The 20,675-nt window shown below is 45.7% G+C and overlaps 1 protein-coding gene across 6 annotated transcripts in view; it reads right to left on the minus strand.

Moving 5' to 3' along the window:
- TMEM154 (transmembrane protein 154) overlaps positions 1–20,675 on the minus strand; it is a 45,874-nt gene that overhangs the window by 12,567 nt on the left and 12,632 nt on the right. For 3 of the 6 annotated variants that reach the window (XM_072773648.1, XM_072773650.1, XM_072773652.1), the window contains exons 3-7: positions 11,407–11,664; positions 11,279–11,317; positions 5,557–5,584; positions 4,214–4,299; positions 1,973–2,030 (exon numbers count right to left, since the gene is read on the minus strand). In XM_072773648.1, the coding sequence (XP_072629749.1) occupies positions 1,973–2,030; positions 4,214–4,299; positions 5,557–5,584; positions 11,279–11,317; positions 11,407–11,664 (469 nt within the window). The remainder of the gene's footprint in view (positions 1–1,972; positions 2,031–4,213; positions 4,300–5,556; positions 5,585–11,278; positions 11,318–11,406; positions 11,665–20,675) is intronic. The other 3 variants (XM_072773649.1, XM_072773651.1, XM_072773653.1) reach the window with 1 other exon arrangement.

Here is a 20,675-nt window from a genome sequence, read left to right on the forward strand (position 1 = left end):
AGCAGCCCCCCAAATCAGTTAAGGCTTTTTGTCTTATAGGCAGAAATGAGCTACAGCTTATTTTAAAGACCAACCTTTCAGTATTTCAGAAACGTGATTTCTAAGATGCTGTCATAACCATGTAATTCTCTAACATTAGGTCTCTTCCATGTTGCCAATAATTTCAGAGATCAGGAGGCAGGTCTATAAAACCCCCTATGTTTCGCATCATTGGAGGGTATTCGTCAGAGTTATGGTAATAAGATATTTATAGGGTTTTGGTGGTGATGTGAGTGAACCCTACACAGAAATACACAGTGACTCATCTTTAGGTTAAGACTAAACTGCAGAGAAAATACTGCTCTGTGATTTCCTTTGTGATACTCCCCCTAGAATTTTTCTCTTTCATCTGCTTGTTAGTATCTGGTATCTCACTTAAATAGGATAGAATCTTTCCTGAGCCAGTGATGCAACTTTAAGAGAAATGCCTGATATCTTCAATACAAAGTGGACTTCCACGTCAGAGCCTAGGCTTGGCTCATTAGGACTGTGAGGGCCTGGGATCCCTGGGTGGCTCAGTGGTTTAGCGCCTGCCTTCGGCCCTGGAGTCCCACGATCAAGTCCCACATCAGGCTTCCTGCATGGAGCCTGCTTCTCCCTCTGCCTGTGTCTCTGCCTCCCTCTCTCTCTGTGTCTCTCATGAATAAATAAATAAAATCTTAAAAAAAAAAAAAAAAGGACTGTGAGGGCCTGATGTGTGAGATGTGGGGTGACCACCTCTCCGATAAGGTTTTGGGGAAGGTGCAGAAGAAGAGTCCAGAAGACAAACGTCTGACTGCCCCAACCACATTCTACTCTCAATCTTCCCCTGGGACGCTCCAGCGTTTGGACTGCCCAGTGACCAGTGACTGCACTCTGGAAGCATTTAAGATGACTGGCACAGCCTTTGGTTAACATGGAGGGAGAGAAGATAGAATCCTGCTCTGAAAGTTTATTCTAATTTTTTAAAATTTTTATTTGTTTATTTGAGAGAGAGCAGGGGCAGAGGTGGGGCAAAGGGAGAGGAGAAGCAGGCTCCGCCACCACCGAGCAGGGAGTCCAATGTGGGCCTCGATCCCAGGACCCTGAGATCGTGACCTGAGCCGAAGGCAGATGCTCAACTGACTGAGCCACCCAGGCGCCCAGTTTATTATAAAGTGTCAGTCACAGACTCTGTCAAGTTCTCTGCTCACTGATCACCTCTGAGTCACCCCTACCAACAACTTGGTGCCCCCCAAATCACAGTGCTATTGTGTGGAACAGGTCCCTGGAATGCTGAATCACCAATCCTTTCTCCTATGACACTTCCCATGTCCTGACCAAATAATTCTCCGATCAAAACCACCCCAAACATGCACATTTTTATCCTCATAAAAGATAACAAAATTTAAACAAGATCATGGTGTGCGGAAAAACACCCAAGCCCTAGACACTAAAATTTTCTATCAGGCAGAGCCACCTAGTGGTGGAATGGAATGTGCTTAGTAAATTCTCATTTAATTTCTCTCCTAACAATCCAAGCCTGGTGGGGTTTTCTTTTGTTTTGGTTTTTAGATGTTCATTTTGTCCGCTCTTATTCACAATTATCCCCCTTAAGACTGCCACTTCCCATCTGTTTTCCTTACCAAACATCTATTCACCCAAGCGAAACAAAACTATAGTTTGATATAATCGTCAAGTTTTATGACTAAAACAGAAGCCGCTTCAACGGTGTCTCTTTAGAAGGGCAAGAAAATGCCAGTCCTAATTTACTTCTAAAGACTGTATCTATATATAACAAGGATATTTACTTTATATTTTTCTATTTGCCATGCTTTCTTTTCCCCACACTACGCACATATGTGAATTGTCACATAAAATGTACAGGCACAGAGACGGTAAGCAAAAGTGCTCTACCCTGGTCTCCAATTCCCTCCCCCACATACATATAATCAATGGTAGAAATTAGAAGTACCTTGGGTTGTGGTTTGATTCCTTCTCTTCCTTTAAAGTAGGTAAACATTCGCCGTCTGCTAGGATGGAAAAAAAGCAAACTCATGGTTAGTCACCAAAATTTTATTTTTCTATCCACAAAACCCCTATATTTGAGCATTGCATGTCCCTGATCTGTCCAGTTACTTGTGCAGAAATGGCCTCACTAGGGAGTTCCAGAGGTTAAAAGATTAATGGTGGCAAGGCTCTTGAAATGGAAAAAGCATTAGAAGCACAGATACAAGACTTCAACATGCCTCTGCCCCTGTTGGAAAGGGCACAATTCATCACTGCTTGGTTATTCAGTCCCTGAAGAACCCCACTGTTGCTCCAAAAGCTAGAATCTGCATGTTTCAGGTTAAACACTGGAATAAAATAGCTTTACCGGAGGTCCTGACATGCCTGCAGCATGACTTCAGGCAGGACGCACACTCCAAAAGCAGCAGGGAAAGTGAGGAATAACTAACCTTCTTAAAGCTGTCAGAGTTCTCTCCTATTAGGGCCAGTGATTTTTTAAGGAAAAACAAAATCCATCGGCTCCATCACTAATGTGTCAAAATAACTCTCTGCTGTAGTCGTTAAATAGAAAGGCCTTGTTCCGAGTTTCTGATTTAATGAGTGTAACAGGGTCCTGATTTTGTATTACATTATCTTAGGCACAAAAGGAAATATGTCAAGTTATTCAAAGAGGTTATCTCTGGGTGGTGTGATGTTTTTCTTCTTTCTACTTTTTTTTTTTTTGCATTTTCCAAATTATGAAATGTATATTTTATAAACTAAAAACAACAAAATGAAACTACCTTAAGCATTATCTCAGTGGCCTGCCCCTAACCTTCAATGCTTTATGGAGCCATTCTTTCCTCAGTAATGGGCTATGAAAAACGGTTCTGTTGGGATGCCTGGGTGGCTCAGTGGTTGAGCATCTGCTCGGGTTGTGATCCCAAGGTCCTGGAATCGAGTCCCACATCGGGCTCCCTGCAAGGAGCCCGCTTCTCCCTCTGCCTATGTCTCTGCCTCTCTCTGTGTCTCTCATGAATAAGTAAATAAAATCTTTTAAAAAAACTGTTCTGTTCAAAATTGTACGAGTTCATTGAATGGTTTTAATCTTCTGGAAAGCTTATGTTGATAAGCGTCTGGCGCAATAATTCTGATAACAGGTCTCTGGATTTGGACTTCGTTATTGTTGAATCTGACCAACCCCCAGGGTATTTTTAAAAGATGAATGTTAAAAAATACAAATTATATGACAATAAAAATGGTGGAGTTTGTTAATCTGAGCATGAAAAATAATTTATTGACCTTTTAAAGGAATTTTAAAAGGAGAAAAAATAGGTACCATCATTTTTTTAAGGATTTTTTTTAAATGTATTTATTTGACAAAGAGAGATAGAGAGAGCACAAGTGGGAGGAGCAGCAGAGGGAGAGGGAGAAGCAGAGCACCTCTATGGCTTGATCCCAGGACCCCAGGATCTTGACCTGAGCCGAAGGCAGATGCTTAACCAACCGAGCCACCCAGGTGCCCCAAGTTGCCATCATTTTTAAATTCAAATACTGACTTAAAAAAGCAGGGAACATACAGAACTACTGCCAGATATCAAATGGAAAATAAGTTCATGAGAATTTTTATTATACTACATATATTAGTGTTATCTAATAGAACTTCCTATAGCAACAGAAATGTTCTAGATTTGCACTGTTTAATATAGTCTGCTGAGCACTCAAAATGTGGCCAGAGTGACTGAAGAACAAAATTTTTTACTTTATTTCATTTTTAAAATTTTAATTTAAATAAATTTAAATATAGCTAGTGTCTATTGCACTGGACAGCACTGAACTATGTAAACTACATGTGGTGAAGTTTTATAACCACATACAGATTAAAATTGTAGATCTCTAAATACTACAGCATATAAGGTAATGCCAGATGCTAATTTCTTCCAGATAATTTGGACCTAGAGAGTTCCTTGTTTGAAAAAAGACCATTTGCTTCTTCAAAGAGGCCACGTCAAAAGCTTGTGCAAAAATAAAAACAAATGGCACTAAGTGGTGCCCTAATCAAACCGAGTCTTTAAGGATGGTCTGACCCAGGTTTATTATCTACATGCTGCAGATCTCATGTGGATTGGGCTCACGCCATCCACTCCAGCATTCACTGGGTGTTTCTAAAACTCTTGCACCTTCTCATACGACAGAAGACAGAAAAAGCGACTCTAAGTTACTGTACCATTTCTATTCATGCTGTTCATCCATTTGTCAAGCTCTTCCATTTCGATTTCCATAACAGAGGGTGTGTCTTCCTCAAAAATGGGCCTAGAGGAAGAGCAAAAACAGTGTTGAAACAAAAATCCACTGGTGTGCCCAGTTCATTTGGGAAGAGCCTGGGCTGTTGAATGGGAGAAAGATGAACCTGGTTTCTCATGTGACACTCCAGGGCAGACTGGGGGTTTGCCCCATTCGCATGTCCCAAATTCTCAAAGAAGGAAAGGCTAGAACTCAGATAGGCCTTCATCCATCACTGATCCAAAGACGGAGGCCACACAGTCTAGCTCTCAGGCTGAAAGGGAGCCCAGGAGACTCTGCTCCCCAGAAGGTACAAAGTTGAGCTGCCAGGCTTCCACCACGACCATCCTCAGGGGAGCTGCCCTGTATAGCATTGGGGCCTTGCTTAATTTCACTTCCCTTTTCTTGAGGTTTCTGACCTGTGCCCCAGGTCAAGTGGCCACTGAGAACAGGCTACTTTGATCACCTCTCCTGTCAACTCCCAGGCTTTTCCATGGTGGAGACATGGAACCATTGCTTTCAGAAACCCACTGCCTTCCCTTACTGGGGCTCAGAGCACACGGTCATGGGAAAGAAGCCCCTGGTTAATGTAAATGGGGCTGGGGTGGAGGACCACCCACTCTGAACCACAGCATGGGCGTGACCCTGTGCAGAGGAAGTGAGCAAAATGTCTAAACAGGCAAAGTTGCTGGGGAGAGAGTGGGGGAGGAGGTGGTGACATTGCCCCAGAGCACTCTTCTGGTGGAATCTTGTTTTCTCTTTCCCTCTTTTCCAGTCTCTCTCTCTCTCTCTCTCTCTCTCTCAATCTCTCTCCTTCTTTCCTTCCTCTCCCCCTCCATTCCTCTTCTCTCTCCCACCCTAATGTGGCTCTGCTGCATGAACTTTATGCTTCTACCAAGGCTCTCCTGCTTTAATACCAGTGAACATTAGCTTTCCTGGTGATAACATTTTTAATCAGAATAAACAAACCGATGTCTGTCAAATACACCCAGGGTCGGAATATTTAACTACAATGCATCTGGAACTGATAGCAGTCAGACAAGATGGTTTTTGGAAGAGGACCCTGTTCAACACCCAGACCCTCTACTGAATGGAGGTTGGGGGACTAGAGTGCACCCCCCCTCCCCCTGCAGCCTGCTAAGGGCCCTCTCCTGGGGCCCAGGAAGCAAGAGGCCCCCCAAGGGTATCAGAACAACGATTCTTAAAAAAGCAGGTGGCTCTCTACTCTGCCCTTCTCTCTGATACCCTTGTCTACACTGAGCTGGGTTGGAGGCAGCGGAGACTTACACTTTGATGTTTTCACTTCCCAGTTCATCTAAAGAGAAAAAAAATATATAAAAGTTATGTTAGCTTTCATTGTCTTATAACAACTTTTTATTTCACCAACAGCTGAAATCTCCACAGAGACAAGAGGGGACTTTAAGTCAATAGCATTTTTAAGGGAGCAACAATTAGCCTCTGAGTCAAACATGTGCCGTATTGAAATGAGGTCCTAATCCATATGGAATCTGCTTGTTTGTTTTTTTCAAGATATGATGGCCCTCTGAGAGTGTTTATTACCTCAAATCACATGTTTATTCCTTTTTATTTATTTATTTTTAATCCATATGAAGGAGAAAACCTTCATGGTGAGAGAAAGCAAGGAAGAGTCAGACAAGAAGGACTGTTCCTTGGTCCCCTACCCCAAAACGTCCCAGTTCAAAATATCACTGTTGTATCTCCTTGTGACCCAACAAGCCCAACACTGTGACTGTCTCTTTGTCCCGGGACAGGCTGTGGTGTATTCCATCAAGGTCTCTCCTTGGAACTCTGCTCTCATGCCCTTCTGGTCTCAGTTTATACTCAAGGAGCACCCTCTTGCTGAAGCAGGGCTCACCCTTCCAGTTGTTTCCCAGCTCAGCACCTTGCTTACTCCTTTACAGCCCTTGGCACAATTTGCCATTGGTCAATCCACCTGCTTAATTTTGTCTGTCCCGCCCACTAAAACATAGTTCCAAAAGGACAGAGATCATGCCTGTCCTGTCCGTCCTGATGTCCCCTCACCTCCCGTCTAGCTGTCACAGTACCTGGCAAACATCCAGTAAACATGTATTGAATAAATGAGCAGGTCTTGATCTGGATGGTCCAACACGGGTTAAATTCATGCCCAATGTTTTGGACTTAGTCATATCATAAAAGTGAAGCTTTGAGCAAACCCGCTGTTTGTTGCTGCAGTTGAGGTGAGAACCAGCTAACTGTTTGTCAAATGCCCATCAGACTTCAGATGAATGTGTGGCAGGAGTCAAGAGCCCAGTGCCCCAGCTCAAGCTCTGTTTTGTTTTGCCTCCAGAGAAATGAGGCAGCGATGTCAAGTGAGTGCATAGCATAGGCCCACGGCACCTCTTGTGACGGGAGAGGCATTGAGAAGCGAACCACTTCATAGAGGTCGGCCGAAGAGCCAGATGTTCCTGATCCTTGGCAATCAGAGGTCTCTTTTCGCCGGGCCTGCAGAAATGCAGGTCCCCATCGAGGAAACAGAACCAGCAGGCACCTGGAACTGAGCTCCTGGCAGCCGAGAGCCGCCGTAATTTCCTGTGGGTTGGCAAGCTCTCACGGCATCGCTGATCCAGGACAGCTGGGCACAGAGGGAAGCCTTGTGCCATCACCACTCACCTTCCAAGGGCTCTGGGCTATGTCTTTCTGCCCCTGGTAGGAACCTGAAGCTCCCTGCAGGCACCTGATCCTCAGACACTTGGACTGGGGAAACGGGTATACGTTCATCTTATATTTCTATATTAATACTTTTAATCTAAAATTGATATGCTATTTCCTTAAGGGATTTTACTATAAATAAAGTCCCTGCACAATTGAACCTCCCCTAGATGTGACCCCTAAAGATCCCCCTGTTTTGCCTTTCCCTTCCCCTCTTTTCCTGCTTAGTAACCTCCTCCCAACACACACACACACACACACACACACACACACACACACTCTAATTTCTCAGAGAACAAGTGGCCCCACAGCCCCACTGACGAGGGTATGGATTTATCTGTATTATTTGAGTGCCTGCAGGCTTTGTGGTGAGCAAAACCTAACCCTGCATGCAGATGATGGAAAAGTTTAAAAACCCATTACAAAAGTGCTCCAGATGCATCAAATGCGAAGCTCCTGTAATCAGTATTCAAACAGAGCAAAAAGCCTTCTGTGGCCTGTCTCCCCTGCTCCGAGACCATTAGCCCTGCCCCAGCCACCATGGCAACAGGAAAACATCTGGGAGAGCTCACTAGAGCAGAGCATTAAACCAGGAGGGAGACCAATTACGCGTCCCCAGCAATCAGGCCCTGCCCTCTCCACTCCACCTGGCCTGGATCTCTTTATTAAAAGCCATCTACTCCCTCTGCAACCAGAGGGCAAATGTAGCTCCTCCGCAGCCCCCCACCTGCGCTTGATTCCACCTCCCCTCCCACAGTCCCTCCATTTCCTACTATTCGACCCACTTCGTCCTCTGCCTGCAGTTCCCAGTTACACCCCCTGAGCCTGCCGCCGCCCCCACCGTCAGCTACTCTCCCCTGTGCCCCTCCGGTGGGGCGGTGGGGCGGTGGGGCGCTTGCTGGGCAGGCAATGGGAGCAGGAGCCCCGCAGGGGATGGGCTCGCTTCTCTCTCTTTCCAGGCGGAACACTGAGCAAGAGAGAGAGAGTCTCTTTCTGGAGATGTCCTGCGCTGAGCCAGGTGTCATGTAGCCACAGCCTATTTAGAGCAATGGCTTATTGCCAGCTCTTCTCCCTGCAGCTCTCTCAGAAGGACTGGGCACACCAAGACCCTTAATAAATGGTAAATAATAACAACCGCAAATGCTCTACCGCCTGGAGGCCTAGGAAGAGGGGCGATGGAACTTGGCATTACTGCCCAGCACCTCCCTTTTTCCTGGACTTGAAACAGGCCCAAAGGAAAAACATGATTGCCAGTCGGAAGAAGGGTTCTTTCTGAATGTGTGGGCCAGGCCCTCCCTAGTCATCAAAGGTACAGGCTCACCTCCTGGGGCAGAAGAGCACACCAGGCTCTGCTCATGTGGAGGGAACCAATATGTCTAATTCGAACTCTCTGGGCGGACATCATCCATGCCCTCCCACAAAACATTGTTTTGGAGTCTTTCCAAGAAAATTGCTGGTCTGACCCAGTGTGACAGTTTTATTTTTTCCTGGAAAGAATATTTAAATCAAATTTTGTTAATTGTAATGTTCTCCTTTTATTTATTTTTGAAGATTTATTTATTTGTTTTTGTTTGTTTGGTTTTTGTTTTTTTTTTTAGAGAGTGAGTGGGCAAGGTGGAGGTAGAGGCAGAGGGAGAAGGAGAGAGAGAATCCTAAGCAGACTCCCTGCTGAGCATGGAGCCTGGCCCTGGGGCTCCATCTCACAACCCTGAGATCATGATCTGAGCCAAAATCAAGAGTCAGATGCTTAACAGACTGAGCCACCCAGGTGTTCCTCTCCTTTTACTGACTTGTGTTATAATGTAAAATATAAACAGGTGGACTTTAGCAGACAGTAGTTGTTAACTTTTCAGCATTTAGTTTGAAGAGATATCTGTGTGTTAAGCAATTAACCAGCTGTGTATATCTTAAAGAAAATATTCAGATAAAGCTCTCTCTCTCCAAACTTGCGATAAGGAATTGTTTTGAAATTTTAAGATTTCTGTGTTGTGTTCTCTCAAAGTGAGGCATATTCAAACCAAAGAGAATGTGCAAATTTGTGTTAAGAATGAGTTGCAAATTTGTTTTTTCCTCTGAGAATAGGGAGGTGTTCTTAAAAAAAAAGTTCTAACACTGTTTGATTAACTCATTCATTCAACGGCATTTACTGAGCAGCTAATATATGTGTAGGGCTAGACACGATGTTAGGTCAAGGGTCAGTAATAATAAGAAGCAGCAGCTAACAATATGCCAGCTACTCTTTTTCCTCAGTGGCATACTTAGATGAATCTACTTAATTGTTACAACAGCTCTGTAAGCCAAGTGTTGGATTTACCCATTTCACAGAATAAAGAAACAGAGTCTGAGAATTCATAGCTGGGAAAAAGTCAACCAGGCAGTGTGGTTCCAGAACCTGTACTCTAACCTCCACACCACACTGTTAAACGAGATAAATAAGACAAGCTCTTGGTTCTCTTGGACCGTAGAGAGAACATAATGTAGTAAGAGAGACCAAAAAAAAAAAAAAAAAAAGAAAGAAAAGTCACCAATTTATCCCAACATAAATACATAAATACAGTGCAGGTAAGTGTCAACATCATCTGTAAAAGCAAGAGGCGGTGATTAATTTTGCCCGGGGAGTGATTACTCAAGGCTTCATAAAAACTTCAGAACTGGGCATTGAGGAACAGGGTGGCAGTTTGCCAAGCAGACAAGAAGGAAACCCCAAACAGAAGAATAGTGTCAACCAGGCCTGAAAGCATCATGAATGTGTAAGCCTGGCTCTGGGAACAGCAAATACTTCGAGTGTGGCTCCAGTGTAGGATGCACGAGCCATCTGAGAATGAGGCCAGTTCTTGATTATGAATGGCTTTTGAACTTTGAGATTCTCACAATGAAGGTCAGTGAAAAATCCTTTCCTGGATTTAGAGTTTAAAAGCACACACATTTGAATGGGCACCCCCATCCTCCCCCCCAAGTCCGGTGACATCATTAGGTAGAACTGGCTCAGGTTATGGTTTAAGCAGGAAATTCTTACTTTCCCTGAGGTTAAAAAAATAGGGGTACAGATAGCCCTGTTTGCTTTATGTTTTTCTTTAGCTTACAAAGGAGCGCCCATGTGACCCTGAAATTTCAAGCAGTGGAGAGGCATGTGCATTTTGTACTCCCTTGGAATCTATTATATTGGTTCCTGCCAAGAAAGGTAATGCACATTAGTGCTTCTTCCCTAGCTCCTACTTACCATACCTGCTGGCCTAATGGAAAATGATCATTGATAGCTCCTGCTGAGAACTTAAAGGCTCTCCTGGTGCAAGGATAGTGAGCCGGGCCTGCAGGCCAAGGGCATGATCTCGAAGCCAGGGGGTCCTTAGTAGTGAGTGGGAGGGATGTTGAGTGAGTTTTGTATGCACGTATCAATACGTAGCTTACTAGAGATGGTCTCAGCCCTCGAGTGATTTTTTGGAATAACCAAAGGCTTCAACTTATAAAAATATAATTGGAGGGACACCTGAGTGGCTCAGTTGGTTGAGCATCTGCCCTTGGCTCAGGTCATGATCTCATGGTCCTGGGATCAAGTCCCACGAGCTCCCTGCTCAGTGGGGAACCTGCTTCTCTCTCTGCATCTACCCCTGGTTCATGTGCACTCACTCTCTCTCTCTCTCAAATAAATAAATAAAATATATTTTTAAAAAATCTAATTGGAGTCACTTTTAGCAGAACAAGCCAAAAATACTCACGTCTACTGTGGACTTAGAAGCACCCTGACACCCAGTGTTCATTGCTTCTAGATTTGGAACTGAATACTCGCGGGGGTATCTCTGAGCTAGGGAACTCCCTATTGGATTGGTTTCAGATTGTTGATGGTAATCTGCAGCCAATTGGGAATTTCATACAAAAGTTATCATGGCTTTAATCAGAATAAGAACAATGCTTTACTCCAGCCTTTGCACAATCAAATTGGGATGTGGCATGGAGGAGAAAACCGTATCTTTGACAGAAATATACACAGAAGAATGCTCTTCTGGTGGAGACGAGCCCAGGTCTCATCCCCAGCCCCAATCTGACCCACCGCTTTGCCATCTTCCTGGTTTCCTACACCTTATGGAATGTTGCATGGACCTCTTGGCTGGTATTAGACAGGGCCCTCGTCTGGATAAGGTACAGAGACAGCAGCTGTGTGTTTTAAATCTCAATTGAGGCTGAAGCTATTCTCTTTTTGAAATATAAGGGAATATTCATCACTTACTACATTATGTAGTCTTTGTTGCTCAACTTAAAAAACCCTTGGTTCTTTCCTTCCCCATCCCCAACTCCAGACAGGCGTCAGGATCATACTCACATGTCTGTAAGGCACTCTGAGATCCTGGGCTATACGGCTCTGTGTAGAAGCAAGAAGTATTTTGTTAACTGACTGTTCATTAACACACGAAGCAATTGTCTGGAAATGGGAACATACGAAATGGTTACCTTGTTTGGCTCTTTTTCTCCTATAGCGTGTTACAAGGATTATCACTGATAAAAATAGGAGGGCAAATAAAATCAGTGGGATCAACACCATTAATATAAATTCTAACTGATCTGCATCATCGTCAAAGTCGATAAAACTTGTATTTGCAGGTAATGTTTCTGTGGTCACCGTGGGAAACGTAGCATTAGTATTAAAATCTTCTCTTCCATACACTTCCAAGGGCATATCCGCTGACTGTTCTGGTTCCTCAGATAAATCTGTAGGGACACACACAAAATTGAGATTGCCATGGAGACAAAGCTACTATGTTATGTTTTCAATGATTTTTAAATATATCCTACATGCATCAAGTGGTAAACTTGATCCACTGCATTTGGTCTTCTCGTTCTGTGTGACGGAGTATTGATTTAACGTAAATAGAGCTCAAGCTGAGAGTATATTGAACATGGAATCAGAGCCTAGAGATAAACTTCCACAAATGCAGGCAGTTTAGTCTTGACCAGATAAATGTATCTGGCATTGAGAAGCTTTACTATGTCAAGGGTGATATTCCAGAACATCTCTTATAGGGTATCAGGCTATTTCAATAACATTTCTGGATAAATCTAAATCCATATTTACTAACAGTTAACTACTTGCCACATAACACTTGGGTAGAAGGGAAGGCACACTGTCCTGAATTTTTCTAGAATTTTATTTATTTATTTACTTGCTTTAGAGAGAGCGCACGTATGCTCGTGTGAGCAAGGGCAGGAGCAGAGGGAGAGGGGCAGAAGGAGAGGGAGAGAATCTGGAGCAGACTCTGGCTGAGTGCAGAGCCTGACAGTAAGCTCGATCCCACAACCCTACAATCACGACCTGAGCTGAAACTAAGAGTCCAAGAGTCGGAAGCTTAACTAACTGAGCCACCCAGGTGTCTCACACTGTCCTAATTTTTAATAAAAGTTTACCTATTTCCAAGAATTCTTTCTTGGAAACTGGGGTGACTGATCTGGGGTCTCAGTGTCAGGTCGCACATTCTGCGGAGAACTGAGTCTCTCTGAGATTATCTGACAGAAATCCTCCTGGATTCTAAATAAAAACACAGTGCAGATCTCATTTGTGAGGCAAAATTCTCAAGAAGGAGATTCCCTTAGAGACTAAGGAAACTGCACCAATATTTAAATGTTTTTAAGAAAAAAGCATCTTTAGAACTTTCCCTATATAGAAGCCTAAGCAAGTTCATTCTGTTTGAATGTCAGATTGTGTTGGAAAACCATCACAGGGCAGGGAAGGACCATTAGCCTGATGATTACCTGAGAAATCTTTCCTTGTCTGGGCTAGGTAGTGAGCACAGTTAGTAAGCGGGGGGTTACTGTCCTACCGGGGTACAACATTGCCTGTGGTTCAAAGGGGGCCCACCGAGGCAAAGGGCCTATGAGTTTAGGCCACAGAAGACTTATCAAATAACTTATGTGAAAGTTCTCTCTAAAGTGTGAGTTGCTATGTAAACAGAAAAGTCAGCTGCTTCAAGCAGAGGTTAGGCTACCCTGCACACAATGACAGACTGGCCCCTGCAGAGCCAATTCCCCACCTTATCAACCTGCATGACCAAAGGACAATGGATTCCTCTGATTTAATTTATAAAAATGCTTGTTTGATCACTGTCTAATTTTTTTTTTTGGTTATACATATGAACATTTCCATTTCCTCCAAGACCAGGGAATCCATTTGATAATCCCATTGGTAAATGCCACCCCAAACCACCAGAATCAATTACAAACTGCAGAGTCTAACGAACTGGTGTTCTTCATCTGTTTTTGCCAAAAGCAGGATTTTTTAAAAAAATATCTACTATTTATTGACCTCTGTCTGGGTTAAGTGGCTTTATTTTATATTTATGTCTTTGAAATAAGGTAATAAATTAATAATAATGACACATACGTCAAAGGCTTCGATGCATCATATATCACCCTGAACCAGGAAAAGATATTTGTCCACTAGAGAAATCTCCTCCTTAGCATCACCCTTCTTGCAGAACTACTGGGATCAAATAGTATTCTTCACTGATAATCCAGCCAGTGACAACTGGACATATATGGGGGTGGTGGTGGCAGGGGAGTGGCACAGGTTCAGGTGCACTTGGTGATCCTGACCCCTTTCCCTGAGGTCAGTGCTTATGGACCTTCTTCAAATACCCAGACTTGCCTTTTATTTCTTTTGCTTATTTCTACTACAGCTGAGGCTGTGCAGAGCTGAGGCTGCTGCCACTGTATCAGGCTAACCTTTATAGAGAATTTACTAAGCCAAGTCTTGTGCTCTGCCTTTTACCCAGATTATCTCATTTTGTCTTCACCATTTTTCCAGATGGAAACTGGGGAAAGGGGTTACACAACTGGCCTGTGGTCACAGAGCAATCATGGAGGAGGATTTGAACCCACGAAGGCTAGTCACTGAACCTGAGCTTTAAACCTCACTCACATGGTATCTTCCTAATAAGACAGGAATAGAATGGTTACTAGTCATCACGGGGTGAACAAGAGATGGAACCCCATGTCCTTGCCCCTCTGCCTATAAGGAGGTGGCTTCCTGGCACAAAGGGGAAGGACGGGGGTTGAGTCCCAGAAACCTTGGCTTTGTAGGGCTCCTGCTAAGCGACTCAGCCCAGATGTGCTGTAAGCAAAGCTGCCCAGAACAGCAGGGTGTGTTCAGCACCTCTCCAAGGAAGGCTTTTCTTTTTTAAGATTTATTTATTTTATGTTTTTAATTTATTTATTTGAGAGAGAGAGCTCGTGGGAGAAGGAGCAGAGAGAAGGGGAGAGAGAATCACAACCAGACATGCCCTGAGCACAGAGCCCAGAGCAGAGCTCGATCCCACAACCCTGCGATCACGACCTGAGCCAAAACCAGGAGTTGGATGCTCAACCAGGTGCCCCTCCAAGAGAGGCTTTGAATCAACACTTGACCCAGGGCCCCAGGAGAGAAAATAGAAAAAGGAATAAGGTGGCAGGAATAACAAGGGCATTTGGGTAATCAGGAACAAAAGAGAAACGGAAAGAAAGCACACCAGATGGTCCTGGGTTATACTTTTATTTTTAGCATAAGGAGCAGTGCTGATCACAGGTGGCCTTTAGTGACAATCTGCAGTAAAATGGGCTGGGATTTCTCTCCCCAATATCCCTCTCACATACATCCTAACATACGTTTTGCATCATTGACTCCCTCAGAATCTCCAGTGACTATCTACATAAATAAGAACCAAGGGGGTGGCCTCTCTCTCTCTCTTTCCTTCTCTGTTTTATTTTTCTTTTCACCCTACACACCTTCATCTCCAGATACTTCTCTGATAACCTTCCTCCCAGTCCTCTCTGCCCCAACCAACATTATCGTAGCCAAAAATAATAAATAACAGTAACTGGCATTTATCAGATGCTTGGTATGTGCTAGGAACTAGGACACAGGCACTACTTAATTTCATCTTCACAACAACTGTACTGTACACATTTTACAGATGAGGAAGCTGATTCTCGAACGTCTTGGCCTGGGGTACAGGCCTGTCATTTCTAAGTTCTGCTACATAGGGTCTGGAAGCTGTGCTTCCTAGAGCATAAATGCCAAATAACAGTAAAGGTTCTAGTCACAGCTCCTGTCGCTTCGTCGTTCTGGGAATTTGAACAAATTATTTACCCTTGTGGCTTAATGTCCTAATCTGCACAACTAAGCGGTGATCCCCAGCACCCCATCTATTTCCACATTTCCACACATTCGGGTGCTCATCTTGCTTCTAATTAGAATTTTTGAGTTGGCACTAGACACGTGGTACTAAGCTCTCAGAAAGGAAATGTCACTATCACCACTTCCTCCAGTCACTCACGTTCCCTCCCCAGAGGCAGCCACTGTTTCTGTTGCCTTCCAGAAAAACTCCATGCATATATAAATATCGTTTCCTGTTTGCTTTTTTTTAACACAAAAGATAACAAAATTTATATACGTTCTGTCTCTTGCTTTTTGCACTTCAAAATTGGTCTTCAAGATTACTTTATATCTATACACAGAGAGTTGTTTTTTCCCCTATTACCAGGATGTATCATAACCTCTTCCTATTGATAGAGATTTAGGTTGTTTCTTGTGCATTGAACGATGCTACAATAAGCACCCCTGCGCGTCCTTCAGCTGGCACACGTGCACGTCCTGTCTGTATTTCGTCTCGAGTGTGGGAGAGCAGGAGTGAGGGTGTTGGGTGCAGGAGGAGAGGGGACAGCACCAAACTTCTCTGGGTGGTCTGTCCTCACGACTTGTCCAAGATCGCTCCAGTCCAGGCCTCACACAACGAGAACCGGCAGAAACGAAGTCAGGAAAGTGCTGGGTGTGTAGGGGGTGCTGGACGGGAAGGGGGGAAGTTGACAAATTGTGGGGATCAGCCCCAAGAATTTGTGCCAGGAGCATTACACATCACCAAAAGGAAAGCTGGAAAACCAGGGTGGGCCATTGAATCGAATCAGTAACCAAGCATGGGGACAGAGTAAGAGTCAGGTAAGGAAACCAGAGGTGGATGAACCCAAGGTGGGCCCCGCAGGGGAGCCAGGGGGTCACAAGAGCAGACAGGGGGGGTGCAGAGGGCAACTCAAGGGACTTTTCCCCAGAGCACTGGGGAGGTTCCTCCTGTGGCCTGGGGGCAACAACAACTCTTACCCCAATGGACACAAGGCCCCCTGAAACCACTCAAGCTCAGACACATCTTTAGATACTAGCCATTTCTTTCTTTTTTTTTTTTTTTAAGATTTTATTATTTACTCTTAAGAGACAGAGAGCGAGAGGCAGAGGCAGAGGGAAAAGCAGGCTCCCTGCGGGGGGCCTGACGCAGGACTTGATCCCAGGACCCCAGGACCCCGGGGCCATGACCTGAGCCGAAGGCAGACGCTCAACCACTGAGCCATCATGGTGCCCGACCCCAGCCTTTCCAAGCAACACTCGCTCATGCCCGTAAGAGCCAATGGCAATTTCCCACAGGAACCATCTTGGACTCTTGGGTAAAAGCGACATCCTACAGACCCTTCTTGGGTCAGCATTACTATGGGAGAACCCAGAACTCTCTCTCAGGGAGTGGGCCTGGAGCCGTGTGTGGAACAGAATGTGCAGGGCACGTCCTGTGCGGCTCATGGAATTTGCGGGTATCTCCACGGCATCGTGGAGGGCAGGATGGGGGCTCCCACCAGCAGGGCCCAAGAAAGCCCCCCAGGGGTTCACCCCTCTCTTTCCTAGAGGCCAGAGAAGGAGGCCCTTGTCCTGCCCACCCCACCGTGTTCGTATGAAGAGCAAAGGGAGTGGCGAGCCTGAGCTGCCGGGTGGCCTGTGGAGCACCCACTCATGCCAGGCGTTGGGAGACTCGCCACCTCTTTGTGCCCCCCTCCCCCACCCCTAGGCTCACCAGGGTCTCTGCTGCTCCCAGGGGACTAACTGCCTGTATAATGTCTTCATTTTTCTTGTTGTGTCTTCTTGCCCAAATTTGGACATATTTCAGGGTAAAAGATGTATGGCCCCGGGGGGGACTAAAACTGAAAAAGCTGCAGAAACCAAGAGGATCAAGCAGAAGAGCGAAAAGGGAGCCGCATTGGCCAGCAAAAGTACAGAAAAGAAGAAAGAGCAGGGACAACACGTGGTAAGCAGACAGGCCGTGGGAGGGCCACCGAGTGCGTGGCCCTGGAGCCCGCAGTGACCTGCCCGAGGAACCACGGCAGCAAGGGCTGCAGGTGGCTGCTCTGGCAAAAGCTCGGTCTCCCTCCCAAGTGGCCCCAGCGCAGGCCAGCCCCCTCCCGCCGCATTCTCGCTCCCACCATCCCTCTCCCTCTGCCTTACCAACAGATAATGGGAGGGGTCGCGTGAAGGATGACCCCAAGCTGCACTACTTCACTTGGCTTTTAACCCTCAAATCCTCAAATTGCCAAATAATCAACTGCACAGTCCCGGAGTCACTTACAAATGATTATTGACAACAGCCATGCAAACACATCTGGGATGCACATTCCACACATGTGGCAGGGACTCTGGGGGGCACATCCTCATCTGTGGAAAACTGGGGGCAATGCTTGAGGTGAGCCTGGCAGCCCCAGCAGGTGAGCGGACACGCGGCCCCATCACTGCTCCAAAGCCCGTCACTAAGTGGAAATGACTCTGCTTCCCGGTAAAGCAAACCAGCCAACTTCTTTTTCGAGAATGGGACAAAGAGGCAAGCAAGCTCCAGTTTTTTAAGTTAAAAAGAGAACAACAAGGATCACCTCCAACTGCAAGAACGCCACGCTGCTGTTATAACGTAAAAGGGAGCAAGGCTGAGAGAAGGGCACTAAGCTCAGGATCGCATCAGGTGTGTTGGGCCTCAGTCGGAGGACCCGTTCTTTCACCTGTTACGTCGACTCCGGGCACAAATTGTGTCAACTATTTTATTTCCGCTTATTTTCTGATTTTTTAAACAATTTTATAATTCAGATAATGAAACGAAAGAAGACGCAAGTCTGGTGTGAGGCCTTCAAACTCAGCCCTGCTCTGAGGAGTACCTGGAGGATATGGATCTCAAGATATTCAAGGCACCAAAGTCTGCCTACGTCCCATCCCCCTGCACGTCCGCACACGGCAGAGAGCCAGCCAGTGTTCGAAGGGTGAGACAAAACCAAGCCAAGAAGCTCTCCGGTGGTTCTCGGCCTTGGCCGCACAGAGGAATCACCTGGGCACCTTCTCGTACACCTGAGGCCTAAAGCTTCACCTCATAATATCTGCAGTGAACGGAGGCCTCAGTATTTTTTGCAGTTCTCAGGGTGAATCCGAGGCCCCCACCCTACCCACTTCCTGTCTTGCCCTGGGCCACCCCAGCACTCTGCCCTCCTGTTCTCACTGCTTCTCCTTGGTGAACTGGAGAAGAATCAGAGGTCAGGGAGTTGGATGCCAAAGGCTTGCCCGGCAGCTGCCAACTCGATCACCAGAATGCAACCGCTTAAAAATCATCACTGAAGCCTGGAGCCCCTGGGAGACTCTGGCCAGGCGAGGCTGAGAGAGAACTGTGACAGGCATGTCATCCAGGGGAAGTCTGACTATGAGAGGGTGTGCTGGAGTGTAAAACCCTCTTCTCCAGCAAAGGTCACTGCTGATAGAACAGCTGGGAGCGTTACACCACGGGTCCTCAGACTTTAGCATCGGAGTCACCTGGAGGGCTTCCCAAACAGAGTGCTGGCCCCTGCTCCCAGAGTTACTGCTTTAGTAAGTCTGGGATGAGGCCAAGAATTGTAAGGCTTTTTAAAAAATATATTTTATTTATTTATTCATGAGAGACACACAGAGAGAGGCAGAGACATAGGCAGAGGGAGAAGCAGGCTCCCCAAGGAGAGCCTGATGTGGGACGCAATCCCAGGACCCCGGGATCACACCCCGAGCCAAAGGCAGACGCTCAACCACTGAGCCACCCAGGTGTCCCTAAGGCTTTTAAAAATAAATTTTATTTTTAAGTATTCTCTCCACTCAACATGGGGCTGAAACCCACAACCCCAAAATCAAGAACCACACGCTCTACTGACTGAGCCAGCCAGGTGCTCCAAGAATCTTCATTTGTTTCTTTCTTTTTTTTTTTTTTTTTTTTTTTAAGAATCTTCATTTCTAAAAAAAAAAAAAAAAAAAAAAAAAAAGGCTGCTGCTGCTGCTGCTGCTGCTCTGGAGGCCATACTTTGACAGCCATTGGTTTAAGTTGCACAAACAACCTCATTTAGTTGTGTTTAATTATTAATAACACCTCTTGTTCTCAACACTTACTGTGCACCCACATCACCTAGTGGGTTTTAAGCTCCACCCAAAGCAGTTATGTGAGGGTATCTGTGGCTGCACGTGGGCAACAATATGTTTTAAAAGCTCCCCCAGTGAGCTTAGTAAGTAAGTATGCTGGGTTGAGAGTTACTGAGTTAAACTTTTTGTTTTGTTTTGTTTTGTTTTGTTTAAGAATTTTATTTATTCATGAGAGACAAAGAGACAGAGGCAGAGACACAGGCAGAGGGAGAAGCAGGCTCCATGCAGGGAACCCGACGTGGGACTCAATCCCAGGACCCCCAGATCACACCCTGAGCCAAAGGCATATACTCAACTACTGAGCCACCCAGGCGTCCCGAGAGTTACTGAGTTAGACTGTAATTCAGTTGGCTTTATTTTAATTTGTTGCTATTCATGAAGATAGTCCTGACTAGCTTTAAAGATGATTGGAGAACCCTACACAGAAAGAAGCCTCTGAAAGCAAAATTAACAGGTGTATGCATCCGTCAGATAAATGGTCTATCTCTTCGGTTCTGGTATCTTTTGAAGAGCAGTTGTTCAGCATCTGTGAAATCTGGCTGTGATGGGCCTGGGGAAAATGGGAACCACTGACTTAGCAGACTCATGAGGCCCCAGCCTGTCTGTGGGAGTATAATTGTGTTTGATGCAGGGAGATGCCAACACCAAGTAAATGGACACGGGCTCCTTGGGGTTGGGACACCGACCTGCATGGACCACGCATGGGCTTCTGAAGTGTCCCGCCCTTTCTCTGGTTTGCTTGGTTCTGAGAGCATTTCATTCAGGTACCTGTTTGTCACCCGATGCCTCCACCGTTTGGCTCTGTATCTACCCCTAACACCTGGAACCCTGTCTGCTGCTCAGTAGCCACTGGGTATGCGTTGTTCAGGAAATAGAAGTGGGCCAGGCTTGTCTGAGAGATGATGTTAGGGCATCTCTCACCTTTTTATCAAGAACATCGCTGGGGGAGGAAGGACTGGGTGGCTCAGACAGTGAAGCGTCTGCTTTCGGCCCAGGACATGATCCTGGGGTCCTGGGATCGATTCTCATGTCGGGCTTCCCACTGAGCAAAGAGCCTGCTTCTCCCTCTCCCTCTGGCTCATCCTTGCTCTCTGTCTCTCTCTCTCTCCCCCCACCTCCACCCCTCCATGCTTGCTCTCTCTCTCTCTAATAAATAAATACAATCTTGGGGATCCCTGGATGGCTCAGCAGTTTAGCGCCTGCCTTCAGCCCAGGGTGTGATCCTGGAGTCCCGGGATCGAGTCCCATGTCGGGGTCCCTGCATGGAGCCTGCTTCTCTCTCTGCCTGTGTCTCTGTCTCTCATCTCTCATGAATAAGTAAAATAAAATCTTTAAAAATAAATAAATACAATCTCAAAAAAAAAAAAATATATATATATATACACATCCTGTCCTCCTCCCTCTGTCCACCCTCCAAGGAAACACACAGTCCATTCTTGGTCACAAAGAAATAGGGACCTAAGGT

The sequence above is a fragment of the Canis lupus genome, chromosome 13, assembly GCF_048164855.1.
Source record: "Canis lupus baileyi chromosome 13, mCanLup2.hap1, whole genome shotgun sequence".
Taxonomy (NCBI): Eukaryota; Metazoa; Chordata; class Mammalia; order Carnivora; family Canidae; genus Canis; species Canis lupus.